The sequence below is a fragment of the Nicotiana tomentosiformis genome, chromosome 1 (assembly GCF_000390325.3).
Source record: "Nicotiana tomentosiformis chromosome 1, ASM39032v3, whole genome shotgun sequence".
NCBI classification, from domain to species: domain Eukaryota; kingdom Viridiplantae; phylum Streptophyta; class Magnoliopsida; order Solanales; family Solanaceae; genus Nicotiana; species Nicotiana tomentosiformis.
This window is the reverse complement of record NC_090812.1, coordinates 149,086,073-149,103,153: the sequence shown is the minus strand read 5'-3', so window position 1 is coordinate 149,103,153 and position 17,081 is coordinate 149,086,073. Positions and strand designations below refer to the sequence as shown.

The window sequence follows — 17,081 nt, the reverse complement described above, 5'->3', positions numbered from 1 at the left end:
CCACTCGGGAATTTCTAACTTCTGAAGCAAACCAACAGGTCTCTGATGCTCGTGCTTGACTTGCTGACAATTTAGACACCGAGCTACATATGCAACTATATCCTTCTTCATTCTCCTCCACCAATAATATTGACGCAAATCTTGATACATTTTGGCGACACCTGGATGAATGGAATACCGGGAACTGTGGGCCTCTTCAAGAATTAATTCACGAAGCTCATCCACATTAGGCACACAAATACGACTCTGCATTCGCAGAACTCCATCTTCCCCCACAGCAACCTGCTTGGCACCACCGTGCCGCGCCGTGTCCTTAAGGACAAGCAAATGAGGATCATCATAATGTCGTTCTTTGATACGCTTATACAAGGAAGACCGAGCGACTGTGCAAGCTAGAACCCGACTAGGATCTGAAATATCTACCCTTACGAACTAATTAGCCAAAGTTTGAACATCTGCAGCTAACGGCCTCTTACCAACCGGAATACATGCAAGGCTGCCCATACTTACAGCCTTTCTACTCAAAGCATCGACGACCACATTGGCCTTTCCGGGTGATACAAAATAGTGATATCATAGTCTTTCAACAGCTCCAACCATCGTCTCTGTCTCAAATTGAGATCTTTTTGTTTGAATAGATACTATAGGCTACGATGATCAGTAAATACCTAACACGAGACAGCGTAAAGGTAATGCCTCCAAATCTTCAGCGCATGAACAATGGTTGCCAATTCTAAGTCATGAACGGGATAATTCTTCTCGTGAACCTTCAACTGCCGCGATGCATATGCAATCACCTTGCCATCTTGCATCAATACTGCACCAATCCTGATGCGAGATGCATCACAATACACCGTATAAGATCTTAAACATATGGGTAATACAACATTGGTGCCGTAGTCAAAGTAGTCATGAGCTTCTGAAAGCTACACTCACACTCGTCTGACCATCTGAATGTGGCACCCTTCTGGGTCAATTTGGTCAGTGGGGATGCTATGGATGAAAACCTCTCCATAAATCGGCGATAATAACCTGCCAAACTCAGGAAACTCTGAATCTTTGTAGCTGAAGTAGGTCTAGGACAATTCTGAACTGCCTCGATCTTCTTAAGATCCACTTTTATGCCTTCTGTCGATACAACATGCCCCAAAAAGTCAATTGAGTCTAACCAAAATTTGCATTTTGAAAATTTGGCATATAACTGATTATTCTTCAAAGTCTAAAGCACAATCCGAAGATGTTGCTCATGCTCCTCTCGAATGCTGGAGTAAATAAAGATATCATCAATGAATACAACCTCAAAAGAATTTAAATAGGGCTTGAATACTCGGTTCATTAAATTCATGAAAGCTGCTGGGGCATTTGTTAGCTCAAATGACATCACTAGGAATTCGTAATACACATACCGAGTCCGAAAAGCTGTCTTAGGGATATCAGATGCACTAATCTTCAACTGATGGTAACCAAACCTCAAATCGATCTTTGAAAACACCTTGGCACCCTGAAGCTGATCGAATAAGTCCTCAATTCTCGGTAACAGATACTTGTTCTTGATAGTGACCTTGTATACTCTCGATAATCTATACACATTCTCATCGACCCATCTTTCTTCTTCACGAATAACACGGGCGAACCCGAGAGCGAGACACTAGGTCTAACGAAGCACTTATCAAGAAATTCTTGTAATTGTTCTTTTAATTCCGTCAACTCCGGTGGGGCCGTACGGTATGGTGGAATAGAAATGGGATGGGTGCCCAGAGCCAAATCAATACATAAGTAGATATCTCTGTCGGGTGGCATCCCCGGTAAATCTGCAGGAAATACATCTAGAAACTCACAGACAACTGGGACTGAATCCATAGAAGGAACATCCGCACTAGAATCGCGAATATGAGTTAAATAAGCTAGACAACCCTTCTCGACCATATACCGAGCCTTCATATAAGAGATAACTCTACTGGTAGAATGGCCAGGAATCCCTTTCCACTCTAATTGAGGTAAACCCGATATGGCTAAGGTCACAGTTTTGGCATGACAATCCAATATAGCATGATAAGGTGACAGCCAATCCATTCCCAATATAAGATCAAAATCTACCATATCAAGAAGTAGGATATCCATGATGGTCTCAAGACTCCCAATAGTAACCACACACGAACGATAGACATGATCTACCATAACAGAATTTCCCACCGGTGTGGACACACACACAAAAACACTCAGAGAATCACGAGGCACAACCAGATATGAAGCACATTAGGAGGACACGTAGGAATAAGAAGATCCTAGATCAAATAGAGTTGAAGCATCTCTATGGAAAACTGGAACAATACCTGTGATCACGACATCGGATGACTCGGCCTCTGTCCTAGTTGGAAAAGCATAAAATCGAGGCTGGCCCCCACAACTCTAAACCGCGTCCCTAGGACGGCCTCTAACTGGCTGGCCTCCACCTCTAACGACCTGATCTCCACCTCTAGCTATCTGACCCCTGCTCCTAGCTGGCTGGGCGGGTGGCGGAACAGCTGGTGCTAGAATCATAGCACGAGAACCCTGCTGTTGCATGATGCCCTGAGACCTGGGGCAAAATCTAGAAATGTGCCTCGGATCACCATAAGTATAACAGGATCTCGGCTATTGTAACTGATGACCCTGGAACTGGCCATGTCGACCTGGATAACCACCCTAATGACTCTGGATCGGAGGTTCACTAATAGAAGTTGGTGGTGCACTGTAAGGTAGCTGGTCGGAATGAGGCATATGAGGGTCGGTACCACCTGAAGCACTGTGGGATGCCTGGAGCGCTGAATGAAAAGTCCTGAGAGGATGGCCTCTACCAAACTTACCCCTTCCTCCAGACGAGGCACCACTGAAACCACCAAACTAACGAGGCCTCTTATCAGACCTCTGCCCTCTCTCCAATGCAATAACCATCTCGATCCTCCTAGCAACATTACCAACTGCTAAAAGGGAATCTCACTTTCGGTTTCCTTGTCCATCTGAAGCCTGATAGGGTGAGTGAGTCCATCAATAAACCTCCTCACTCTCTCTCTCCCCCAATAGGAAGTAAAAGGAGAGCATGACATGCTAGATCCACAAAACGGGTTTTGTACTGAGTAACAATCATACTGCCTTGTTAGAGATGCTCAAATTGCCTGCGGTAATCCTCTCTCAATGTGATAGGGAGGAACTTCTCTAGAAATAGCCGTGAGAACTTCTCCCAAGTCAGTGCAGGCAACCCAGCTGGTCTGGTCAACATAAAATCTCTCCACCACCTCTTGGCAGAACCCGTCATCTGAAATACAGCAAAATCGACCCCATTGGTCTCAACTATACCCATGTTCTGCAACACCTCATAGCAGCGGTCAATATAATCCTGTGGGTACTTAGAAGGTGTACCACTGAAGTGAACTGGAAATAACTTAGTAAACTTGTCCACCCTCAATAAAGCCTCAGAAAACAGGCAGGTATCACCGGCCTGTGCCGCAACAACTGGCTGAATTACCCCAACTGGTGGGGCTGTTGGAGCCTGATACTGGGGAGCCATTTGCTTCGGAGCGGGAGTAGTGGGAGTCTGTGCTCCTCCCCCAACCTGTGAGACGGCTGGTGCCACTGGAAATGTACCATTCTGGGCCACACCCTTCATAAGGCTCACCAAACGGACTAGAGCATCCTGAAACACTGGAGTAGCTATGAATCCTTCCGGGACCTGAACTGGTCCAACGGGTACATTCTAAACTGGAACCTACTCCTGAAAATCCACCCGAGGATCCACTACGGGTACTACTGCTCGAGCTCAAGATTGAGCTCTACCTCTGGCACGACCTCGGCCTCGGCCTCTACCCCTAGTCATAGTTGCCACCGGGGGTTCTGGTCCCTGTTCGTCAGTAGATGTATTACGTGTTCTCACCATCTGCGAAAGAATAAGAATATAAAGGTTCAATCATTGGTGATAGAAATAGAATCGCACGACAGAATAAGGAAGAAGTCATATTACTCTTAAACTACATAGCCTCTTAAATATGAGTAAAGACGTCTCCATACCGATCCTTCAGACTCTACTAAGCTTGCTCGTGACTCGTGAGACATAAGTAACCTAGTGTTTTGATACCAACTTGTCACGACCCGAAATTTCCACTTTCAGGACCGTGATGACGCCTAACATTTCACTTGTTAGGCAAGCCAACGTTAGAACAATCTAAACCATTTTAAAACAAATTAAATTAAATGGAAGTCAATTACTAAAATAAAGTGCGGAAGACCATAACTACCGAATCATCAAAATACATCCCCGAATCTGGTGTCACAAGTGCACGAGCTACTAAAATAATACAAATAAAGGTCTAAATAAAATTCAAGTTGTTTGAAAGATAATACACAACGAAGATAAGATAGAAGGGGACTTCAAAACTTCGGAAGCTCTGCAGTTATACCTCAAGTCTCCTCTAGGTAGCTGAATCCGAGCAAGTCTATGGTACGCCGCTGGGACCAAATCCAAAATCTACACAAGAAGTGCAAAGTGTAGTATGAGTACAACCGACCCCATGTACCCCGTAAGTGTCAAGCCTAACCTTGACGAAGTAGTGACGAGGCTATGACAAGACACATACGTAAACAACATGTACAAGTATATACAAATACGAAGCAATAATAGCACAGTAAATAACAATTTATAAATTTGGGAGGGAAAATGCGAAGAGGGATGATATAGTAATTTCAGCAGGAGAAGTGTCACGTAGCAGCCAATTAATTCATCAACAAAAAAATGAATAGCTGAAAATATGAAATGGCATGGTGCCACCCTTCGTACTTTCACTCTCATCCCTCCCATAAATTTATAAATAAATAATAAGATTGGCACGACATCACCCTTCGTGCTTTAACTCTCTTCTGGAACGACATCACCCTTCGTGCTTTAACTCTCTTCTAGCACGGCATCACCCTTCGTGCTTTTACACTCTTTGAAAATGACACGGCATCACCCTTCATGCTTTTACACTCTTTCTCACCATGGCAGGGATAATATAAATAATATAAATGGCATGACATCACCATTCGTGCTTTTACACTCTTCCTTACCATGAAAATAATAATATAAATTCAGAAAAGTATTTAAATGCGGGAATATATACTTATCAATCAATTCAATACCAGAATACCCACCTCACCTTCCAAAATATTCGACAATAATTAAATTAGCAGTGATCTCATGAAAAATGATCAAATAAATAATAATAACTTAAGAAGGAATATCTTAATTAAATAGGTAATTATTCACAATAAACAAATTCCACCCGCATACTTTGACTCAACCACAACGCATAAGTACTTGTTACATCACATATACGTTGTACCCGCACATCAAATCACGTAGCAAATAGACAAATAAGTCTTACTCCCTCAAGTTAAGGTTAACCACGACACTTACCTCGATTTGTAACCAACTAAAGATTCCAATAAACTTTTGCCTCGCGAATTGGTGTCCGAATGCCTCGAATCTATTCACAAACAATTCAATATACACAACACGAATTATAGAAATCAATTCTATATGCAAATACTACACTTTCCAATTAAAATTCGAAATTTAACTCAAAAATCGCCCGTGGGGACCACATCTCGGAACCCGACAAAAGTTACAAAATATTAATGCCCATCAATCACGAGTCCAACCATAAACATTTTACCAAATTCTGACATCAACTCGACCTTCAAATCCCCAAATCTTATTTTCAAATCCCTAGGCTCAAATCCTCAAATATCACCTCAAAAACACATAATCTAGTTGTAATAATCGATGATAATTCAATATTATTGACTAACAATGATCACAAGTGACTTACCTCAAATTTTCTCGTTAATTCTCGCTCAAAAATCGCCTCAACCTGTGTTGGAAATATCCAAAATGACAAAAATATTGGAACCCTCTGTTTTTGTAATCTGTCTAGTAATTTCGTACCTGCAAACACTTAACCAAATTTGCGGTTCCTCTTTTGCGGAGATTGTGGTCGCTTTTGCGGACTCGCTTCTGCGAAGAAACGTCCACTTCTGTGACGAGGCTGCCCCTTCCCCTTTTCCACTTCTGCGATGCGTGTGCCGCTTCTGCGGTCACGCTTCTACGACGCCCCATCCACTTCTATGGACCATCTGCTGCTGCGAGGCCAGGATCGTTTCTGTGAGCTTGCACCTGCCGTCAAAACTCAGCAGGTGCGATTATACCAGAAGGCTAAAATTTTTGATTTTTCCTTAAGTCCAAATTTTGATCCGTTAATTATCCGGAATCCACCCGAGGCTCCCGGGACCTCAACCAAATACACAAATAAGTCCTAAAACATTACACGAACTTAGTAGAAACCTTAAATCATATCAAGCAACGCTAAAACCACGTATCATACCCCAATTCACGCTTAAGGAGCTTAAGAATTTTTAACTTTTATATTTGATGCCAAAACCTATCAAATCAAGTTTGATTGACCTCAAATTTTGCACACAAGTCATAAATGACATAACAGGCCTATGAAAATTTTCAGAACTAGATTTCGACACCGATATCAATAAAAGTCAATTTGTGGTCAAACTTTGAAATCTTTAAGCCTTTAAGCTTCTAGTTTTCGTCAACTGGCGATAATTCAAGCCAGGAACCTCCAAATTAAATTTTGGGCATACGCCTAAGTCCCAAATCACGATACAGACCTACTGGAATTATCAAAATACTGATCCAGGTCCGTTTGCTCAAAATTCCCAATAAACACAGGAATGTTTAAAAATGATTTAAACCCAAATATAGTCAATAAAACGATTGTGCTGGAACCACGGAATCCGGGGAGTGCCTCACACTATGATGACCCAATATGTCATCTTAAAATTTAATAATTATTTAGGTGCCCTGAGACCTCGAATAACACCATTTAGTAGTTCTCGACTTGCGTGCACAGTCCATATATTTTTCCGGAAAGCTTTTATGGGAAAATTTGATAAAAATATGAATTAGTGCTTTAAAACTCACTTAAGTTGACTTTGGTCAATATTTTTAGCAAACGGACCCGTATCAGTATTTTGACGGTCCTGATAGGTCCGTATCGGGATTTGGAATTTGGGCGTATGCTCGGAATTTAATTTGTAAGTCCCTAACTTGCGTTATCGCCAATTATTGAAAATTAAAACTTTTAAAGCTTAAAGAGTTTCCAAGTTTGACTAATGATTGACTTTGTTGATACCGGGTCTGTATTTTACTTTCGGAACTCGGTATAGGTTCATTACTATATTTATTACTTGTCTTCCAAATTCGATGCCAGACGGAAGTGATTTGACGTGATTCTGATGTCCGGTTGTTAAAATACAAATTCTTAAGTTTCATTGAAAATTTTATTTTGTTTGGAGTCCGATTCGTAGTTTTATATTTTATTTTGGTGTTTTGATCGTGCGAGTGAGTTCGTATGAGGTTTTTGGACTTGTGTGCATGTATGGTTTGGAGCCTCGAGGGTTCGGGTGAGTTTCGGATAGTCTACAGACCTTTTTATCTTTGAAAAATTTGGTTTTTTAACTTCAACTGTCATATGGTGCATTGTGCTTCGCGATCGCGAAGAGATAATTGTGATCTGTGTAGTGCAAATTGGCAGCCTGTGCAATTTGTGCTTCGCAATCGCAAAGTCATTCCCACGATCACGAAGAGTACACTGGACCTGGGCAGAAATTGTTCTACGCGATCGCAAATGGATTTCCATGATCGCGATTAGTAAATTCCTGGTCAGCAGAACTTAAGTTCTGAAAATGGGATTTCGTCCCATTTTTCATTATCCGCAATTTAGAGCTCGATTTGGGCGATTTTCAGAGGGGGTTTTCACAAGTTCTAACTGGGTAAGTGTTCCTTATCCTATATTAATCAAATTTCATGATTCTATACTTATTTACATCATGAATCCGTGATTTTAATCGAAGAAAATCAGTTTTTTGTAAAATCTTCTAAAAATGTAAAATGAAGATTTGAAAGGCAATCGGATGTCGGAATTCGATAATTTTTATATGGTTGAACTCGTATCGGAATAGGTGTTTGGATTTCAAGATTTTTCGTCGGGTTCCGAAAAGTGGGTCTCTTTCGACTTAAATTCCGAAAAATGACTTAAATTAAGTCTCTTTTGAATTGTGAATAATTTTTAAAGCTCAAATTGTATTATTGGTAAATAATTTGCTAGGTTTGATTGGCTTAAAGAATAATTCGAAAGGAAAAGATGTGGTCGAATGATCACTTGAAATTGCGAAACTAGGTAAGTGTCGTGGTTAACCTTGACTTGAGGGAATAAAAACCTTAAATTATTTGTTACGTGAATTTTATGTATAACGACGTATATGCGAGGTGACGAGTGCCTATATGTCGTCAAATTGATTGTTTGCATATTTATCTGAAAATCATGAATTATTTTAAATCATGAATTACTTATTATAAGTCAATATTTCTTGTCCATTATTATGTCTTGAATCCATTCTATAATTGCTACATGCTTATTTGACTTATGTGTCTTAATTGCTACTTGACATTTAGCATATTAAATTGCCTATTTTCTCCCTGATTTCCATAATTAATTTTTACTTATCATTACTTATTTTCTAAATAAATCATAATTACTGCATGCTTTGTTCCCTAATAATTTCTTATTAAATATGGTATTTATTGGAGTATTTTTTATATTTAAGATTTTTAAAATTATATTGTTGGAGCGGATTGCACGCTGCAATAGAATTTAATTGAAAGATTATATTGTTGGATTGAGTTGCACGCCTTAACGGATTTTATTTTAAGTTTATATTGTTTGAGTGGGTTGCATGCCGCAACGAAAATTAATTGAAAGATTATATTGTTGGATCGGGTTGCACACCGTAAAAGATTTTATTTTAAGTTTATATTATGAGAGCGGGTTGCACGGCGCAACGAAAATTAATTGAAGGATTATATTGTGGGAACGAGTTGCACGCCACAACGAAATGATAAAAGAAATAATTAGCTAGGACTACTGAATTGACTTCAGTTATTGAAATGATTTAATTGTCTTACCTCTATTCCTGTTATTATTATTATTATTATTGCGTACAGGTTAATGTGAGCGACCTGCCTTAGCCTCGTCACTACTTCGCCGAGGTTAGACTCGACACTTACAAAGTACATGGGGTCGGTTGTACTCATACTACACTCTGCACTTCTTGTGCAGATACTGGAGTTGGTCCCAGTGGTGTACTGTAGATTTGCTCAGATTCAGCTATCAGAGGAGACTTGAGGTATTGTTGCACGACGTTCGTAACTCTGAAGTCCCCTTCTACTTTATCTTAGTTGTGTGCTTTCTTTCAGACAATTTTATTTTATTCAGACCCTTGTATGTATTATTCTAGAAGCTCGTGTACTTGTGACTCTAGTTTTGGGATGGTATTTAGACATTGTTATTATTTTGGTTTGTTCATTTAAATTCAGATATTATTCTGGTTGTTGGTTTCTTTACTATTTAATTAAGATGAATTGTTAAAAATGATTAAAATTATTCTAACGTTGGCTTGCCTAGCAAGTGAAATGTTAGGCGCCATCATGGTCCTAAAGGTAGGAGTTTCGGGTCGTGACAAAGAATGACCCATTTCTAAATTTGAAAATAATTTTACTTAAACTTACAATTCTACCCTTAAGAGAAGCTTTTATAACCACATAAATACTCTATGCCCCCTTTTGACTTGTTTAGGACAATAAATGTCAAAAGTCTTCATTTTTTTCTTAAACTCCGTGCTCAGTCAAACAGGTTTAGATAAATTGGAACCGAGGTAATATATTTGTAATTGATGTGGAATTAATTTAATGTCACTACCACGGAGGTAGTATATTTGTAACTGATGTGGATTTAATGTATAAAATATATACAAAATAGATTGTCACTATACAAAAATATACTAAATAGATTGCCATTATACAATTTATATACAATAGACTGTCACTATACAAAATATATACAAAATAGACCGTCACTATACAAAATATATACTAAATAGACTATTACTATACAAAAATATACAAAATAGACTGTTACTATATAAAAAATATACAAAATAAACTGTCACTATATAAAAAATATACAAAATAGATATTTAGGGCTATTAGATGTAATATATTTGTGCCGGAGAGCTATTTCGTGTCAATGAAAAAAAACATGAGCTATTAAAATTTTGAGAGGCTATAGAAGATAGTTTTCGCTATATAATTTTGGATACTTTGTATATATTTGGTTTGCATATCAAAAGCCTTCTTTAATTACTTAAATTTATAACCCAATCAAATACATTCATATAAAATAGAACGGAGGGTGTAGTTTATTTTGGCGACATATTGCTTATAGGGAATGACAATAAAAAATTTTGTAGCCCTCAAGTTTTTAGTGATATCCCACCTTCAAGATAAAAGATCTGGGATTGCTTTCAGTGCTCTTTCTCCTGCAAAGACTTCCATTGACCTAATATTCCATCTGTTCCATTTATGTGACATAATTTTTGCTGAAGAGCTAAAGAAGATTTTCTTTGATTATACTTTTTGTAAGTACTTTTTAAATATTTTGATTGCTAATTAACGTGACTTTTAATACTTTTTACATATTTTCTAAGTATACAAATTTGATTTCAAAAAATTAAAATTTCTATGTCTGAATTCACACGCACAATTAGTTAGCTTAACCTTATAGTCTAAACTATGCCATATAAAGTGGAACAGAGGGTATTAATTAAACATATTGCTGATGTAGCCATGCCTTCGCCTCATCTTGAAAACTATAGGAGTTTTTAAGGCAAAGTGATGAAACTTATATAAACACATACTAAAATGTTATATTTCTTATGTCATTCAACATCTTAAAAAGTTTTTGAAGTCCTCAAGATTGCCTCACATGCATGCTACCTTCAATATTCTTCAATTTGTCAAAGGCTATCGTGTCGCATATGCGGATTTTTTATTTATTTATTTATTTATTTATTTATTTATTTATTCTTATGGAAGAGACTTAGTTTTGGTGCTATGAGTTAAGTTATATATACCGACAATATAAAGAAAGTCTTACACCTATCAGTGTAATTTAAGTCTGTCGCCTTATTATAACAAACTTCACATATTTGTTTGGGCATACATAGCATCAATCCAAGTTGATAATCAATTATCAGCAGAAGTAGCAAAAGCATTCAGGGCCAAGTGCAAAACTACACTCTCCATGAACAGCTCCCTCCCAATTGATGCATTGGTTGTTACAATCATCACTAAACAAGCAAGGCCCTGACCATGTTGTGCTAGGCTTTTCACAACCCAGTGCTTCTGCCTTTTGCATCATCTCTTTGTAGAAAAGAAAAAGAAGAGTTAGTTTAACAATCAAAAATAACTAAATTGACTTTAAAAGCCAGCTCACCGTGAGTATGTCTCAAGATCATATGAGGAGACATTAATTCTGGGATCCACTCAAATAAAAAGGAATAAAAAATGAAAAGAGAAAATGATTTAAAAAGGAAAAGGTAAACAAGAATGTAAGTTGCAACTTGCATTGTCAGAAGCAAGGTGCACACAGATTTCACGTAGATTTGCCAATTGCAAATTGCAAATTGCAACAAGATTTTACTGGTTGTTTGGGCGGTCATTCTCTGCTATAAATAGCAACTTTGATTTCTCATTTGAGACACACCAAATCGAGAGAAGTAACTGAGAGTTAGAGAGAGTAATCCATAAATTGTATTATGTGAGATATATATTGAATAAGAGTAATATTGTAGTGATGTGTTTAAAATAAAGAGTATTATTTTTTTAAAGTTGTAGTAGTCTCTTGACACTATCAAGTTATAATATTATAGTGGTATTATATTGTTCTACTCGGGTATTGTATTTTACTCCGTTAAAAGATTTGATGTCGTTGTTACTCTCTTGCTGCTGCTGTGTTTCAATTTCAGGTGAAGAAGAAGGGAAGTTTCGGGATCTTATTACTGCGAAATGCATATTTAAACCCAAAACCCCTTAAAATTTGATTTAAATCTTGAGGTAGCTAGGTTGGGCGAGCGTGCGGGGAAGGGTTCAGATGTTTTTTTTTTAAAAATCAAAATGACAAGTGTCACTTTTTAATTGGTTCATTAGGCAAGTGTAATTCACGCATATGGTCTGTTGCACTAGGGTGTTTGCTTGATATACTTAATAGCTACTTGAAGTGTCAAAATGGTAAAGGGGCCAGTTGAGGTGTTCAGTTGATCGTTGAAGACAACTTAAAAGAGCGCTTTATGTATTTCGCCTTATTTTTTTCCAACAACGTGGTATCAGAGCCATGGCGAATAATGGTCCGATATCTTTTCAGTACTCCCGTACCACAAAAGATAATTATGAGAAATGGTATCTACATATGAAAGCCATTCTTAGCTCCTAGGATGTGCGGGAAATCGTAGACAGAAGGTATGCAAAACCCGATAATGAGGAAGCTCTACCTCAAAATAAAAAAAGATGTCTTGGTAAAGGTAAGGAAGAAGGATCAACAAGCCTTCACGCTCATCCACCAATGTTTGGATAATGCCGTATTTGAGAAGGTGGCAGATGCTACCACCTCAAAAGAAGCTTGGGAGATTTTTCAAAATTCTCTCCAAGGAGTTGACAAGGTGAGGAAGGTAAAACTGCAAACTCTAAGGGCTGATTTTGAAGTTTTAAAAATGAAAGAATCTGAATGTATTTCGGATTATTGTTTCAAAAGTGAAGGCTATTGTGAATCAATTAAGAAGATACGGGGAGGACATAGAAGATGTCCGTGTGGTAGAAAAGATCCTTCGCACTTTAACACCTAAATTCGATTTTGTGGTGTGTACTATTGAGGAGTCTAAAATTTAGGCTCTATGATGGTGGAGCAATTAGAGGGTTCTTTACAGGCCCACGAAGAAAAGATTAAAAGGAGACAAGAAGTGTCATTGGAGCAACTTCTTAAAACTCAGGCATCCTTCCAGGATTATGGAGGTGAAAAGAGCTATCGAGTGAATGGACAGGGACGAGGCCTTGGCGGTCATGGAAGAGGAAGAAGTAAGGGTAACAACTTCAACAATAAAATTAAAATCCATCAAGCATTTAGAGGTCACAGCCTTGGACAAAAAGGAGGAAGAGGACGTGGCTACTACCAAGAAAATAATGGACAAAGGTATGACAAATCAAAAACTAAGTGTTATAATTATCATAAATTTGGCCATTACTCTTGGGAATGTCATAGCAATGTTGAAGAAAAAACTAATGACAAGAAAGAAGAAGATGAGTCAACGTTGTTGGTGACACTCAATGAAGAAGATAGAGATGATTGTACCTCGTGGTATTTGGACAATGGAGAAAACAATCATATGTGTGGATGCAAAGAGAAGTTTATGGAGATCATTAAAATGGTGAGAGGTAATGTTTCCTTTGGAGATACCTTAAAGATTCATATCGAAGGGATATGTACAATTCTGATCTCCTGTAAAAATGATGGCCAAAAGTTAATTCAAGATGTTTATTATGTCCCAACTTTAAAAAGTAATATGTTAAGTTTGGGCCAACTTCTTGAAAAGGAATATAACATCCACATGAAAAATATCCATCTTTGGCTTAGAGATTCAAGTGGAATTGTAATTGTTAAAGTGCATATGGCAAAGAATAAATTATTTTTTCTGAATCTTTAAACAATTGATGTAATGTGCAAGATGAATCATGGTGTTGACACATGCGATTTGGGCACTTGAAGTTTGAAGCGCTCAAATTAATAGGAGAAAAGAACACGGTGCATGAGATTCCATCAATCAACCATCCCAATCAATTGTGTGGAGCTTGTCTTCTTGGAAAACATGCAAGGAGGAGTTTTCCAAAGGAGGCCATAACAAGATCAACCAAACCGTTCCAACTTGTTCACACTTATGTGTGTGGACCAATCATTCCACCTTCCTTTGGTAAAAGTAAATACGTTCTTCTCTTCATTGATGACTTTAGTAGAAAGATTTGGGTTTATTTTTTGAATAAAAAATCTGAAGCTTTTGCTGCTTTTAAAAATTTCAAAGTACTTGAGGAAAAAGAAAGTGGCTATGAAATTGAAGCTCTAAGGTCCGATAGAGGAGACGAATTTACTTCAAAAGAATTTAATGACTTTTGTCAGTCTCATGGAATTCGTCGCCCTCTAACGGTACCTTATTCGTCCCAACAAAATGGAGTTACAGAGAGAAAGAATCGAACAATTATTAATATGGCTAGATGTATGTTGAAAGCTAAAAGTATGCCCAAGGAATTTTGGTTCGAAGCTATTTCTTGTGCAGTTTATTTGAACAACAGGTCTCTAACAAGAAATGTTAAAGATCAAACCCCTCAAGAAGTAAGGAGTGGAAGAAAGCCAAGTGTTAAGCACTTGAGAATCTTTGGGAGCATAACCTATGTTCATGTGCTACACCAAGGGACAACAAAGCTTGACGATCAAAATGTCAAGAATGTGTTTGTTAGCTATGATACGAGTTCAAAAGGCTACAAGTTATACAACCCAAGTAGCGGCAAAGTGATGTAAGTCACGATATTGAATTTGATGAAGAATTGGCATGGAATTGGGAAGCTCAGGAAGAAACTTCATATGATTTTCGTCCATACTTTGGTGATGAAAAAGAAACATAGACCGTGGAACCTGTGCAGGATACAACTCAACCTCCTTCTCCAACCAATGTTGCATCTCCTTCTTCTCAACAAAGTTCAAATAAAAAACCGCAAATGACAAGGAGTAGTCAAGAGCTCTATGATAACACAGAAGAAGTTACTAAATTTGATTTCTTATAGTCTCTTTGCTTATAGTAAACCAATGAATTTTGATGAAGCTGTCATAGACAAAAAGTGGAGACAAGCCATGGAGGAGGATATCAAGTCAATAGAGAAGAACAACACTTGGAGTTAACAACTCTTCCCAAAGGTCATCAAGCAATTGGAGTTAAATGGGTATACAAGGCAAAGAAGAATGCTTATGGAGATGTGAAGAGACACAAGGAAAGACTTGTCGCTAAAGGCTACAAGAAAAGGCAATGTATTACCAAGAAGGAAGTAAAGCTCGAATATGTGAAATCTCATGATTAAGCTGCAGATATTTTTACCAAAACTTCAAGTTTGAAGATATCCAGATATTGAGATCAAGTATTGAAATGAAAAAAAAAATTAAAAGTAAGGAGAAATTTATAGGATCCATTTAAATAAAAAAGAATAAAGAAATGAAAAGAGAAAATGATTTTAAAAGGAAAAGATAAAAAAGAATGGAAGTTGCAACTTGCATCGTCAGAAGCAAGGAGGACACAGATTTCACGTAGATTTGCAACGTGCAAATTGCAACAAGATCTTACTGGTTGTTTGGGCGGTCATTCTCTGCAATAAATAGCAGCTTTGATTTCTCATTTGAGACGCACCAAATCGAGAGAAGTAACTAAGAGTTAGAGAGTAATCCATATATTGTAGTTTGTGAGATAAATAGTGAGTGAGAGTAATATTATAGTGATATGTATAAAATAAAGAGTGTTATTTCTTTTGAAGTTGTAGTAGTCTTTTGACACTATCAAGTTATAATATTATAGTAGTATTATATTGCTCCGTTCGAATATTGTATTTTATCCCGTTAAAAGATTTGATATCGTTGTTATTCTCTTGTGTTATTATTTACCGTAGATATTATTCTTGGACGAGATATTATTTTTTCCAACATTAATAACTTATTCCCTCAACCAACGTGCAACTTAACACTCCCCCGATGCACCCATGCCTAGACATCTGGAGTGGAGCGTATCCAATATAATATGGGGGCTCAAATACCTCGTAAGGAAAAATGGACATTAGGCATAGCTTAATCCAAAAATTAATTCATGATGCAAAGATTGTCCAAGACTGTGTAAATAGACAATAGTTCGTTCCTAGATTTCCTAAGACCATGTAAGGAGACAACTGGAGGCGGAGCCACGTTTACCCAAGAGGTTTCAACTGAATTTCCTTCACCGAAATCTTTTACTGCAGGTATAGGTGAAAATCTATTTTATGTATATATATATATATATATGTATAAACTGTTGAATCCCCTAAATATGAGAGAGTAACTTTTTTTCTGAATTCTCTTTTGAAATTCATGGCTTTACTATAGGAGACAACAATTCATTCCCTCAAATAATGTAGGAAGATTTAACATAAATCCAATAACATTGATCAACAAATTCTATTTTGACTTCAAAATCAAATAATGTCAGACTGAAAGTGTTAAGTAGGATATAAGTTTGATGTACTCACCAGTTGCTGCTATGAGGAAGCAAAAGAAGAGAGCAAGAAAGGCAGCGTATTGAATTTGAGACTTGGCCATTTCACTGAACTGTATTTGTTGTTTCTTTGTAACTAGGTAAGGATTTAACTTTAACATTTTATAGGGAGAGAGAATCATTGATAAGATACCAAATTACTAAGTAATAATGGTTTGTGAAACATACAAGAAAAAAAATACTAATTTAGAATTAAATACCATTGGAAATGGCGGAGAAAAGTATATACTTTTTTAGATTAATGCCGAATGTTAGTTAATTTTTTTTTTAATCTTAATTTGGTTTAAAAAAATCAACAAAAGTTTGTTTTCAGTTCTCTTTCTTAGTATTTTCCGAGTAAATTCTCGAGGTGATGAGTTCCGGGATTAATTAATATATGTCGTTTGATGTAGTCTATTTGTTTGATTCTTCCTAGGTTTAGTGTTTTACTAATTTGGCTAACATTTTTTTTTCTATTGGTCTTTATTTACATATCATAAAACATATTGGTCTGTGTATTGATGTATGCTATCATGTTATCTAAAAATTTAAATTGTCAGAGACTGCTTTAAGAAATGAGTGAACGATTTGACTGCCTTCACGTGAGAAGAAGAAAGAGTGTTACCTTCTTTGGTTTATTTTTTTAAAACTTAAACAGGGTACATAAAGACTGTTATTTTAGAGACACAAGAAGAGGAAGGGGTGAATTGTATCTTGCCCAAATTTCATCTATTGAACAACCTCGTTCTTCAATCTGCAGATTGTTGTACTAAACAGAAAATAAAGTGCCT

At 37.2% G+C, this 17,081-nt stretch overlaps 1 protein-coding gene across 1 annotated transcript; it reads right to left on the bottom strand.

The window, feature by feature from the left end:
• Positions 1-11,089: 11,089 nt before the first annotated feature.
• LOC108946969 (defensin-like protein 1) lies at positions 11,090-16,398 on the bottom strand. The gene is made up of 2 exons (XM_070192261.1): positions 16,286-16,398; positions 11,090-11,344 (listed from the first exon to the last, which is right to left on the bottom strand). The coding sequence occupies exons 1-2, from the start codon at positions 16,353-16,355 to the stop codon at positions 11,175-11,177; spliced, it is 240 nt and encodes a 79-aa protein (XP_070048362.1). The 5' UTR covers positions 16,356-16,398; the 3' UTR covers positions 11,090-11,174.
• Positions 16,399-17,081: the final 683 nt, after the last annotated feature.

Excerpts from the sequence above, each read along its gene's own strand:
- LOC108946969 (XM_070192261.1), bottom strand. The coding sequence starts at position 16,355 with ATGGCCAAGTCTCAAATTCAATACGCTGCCTTTCTTGCTCTCTTCTTT. Across the intron at positions 11,345-16,285 it reads CTTCCTCATAGCAGCAACTG|AGATGATGCAAAAGGCAGAA; the intron begins GTGAGTACATCA and ends TTTTCTACAAAG.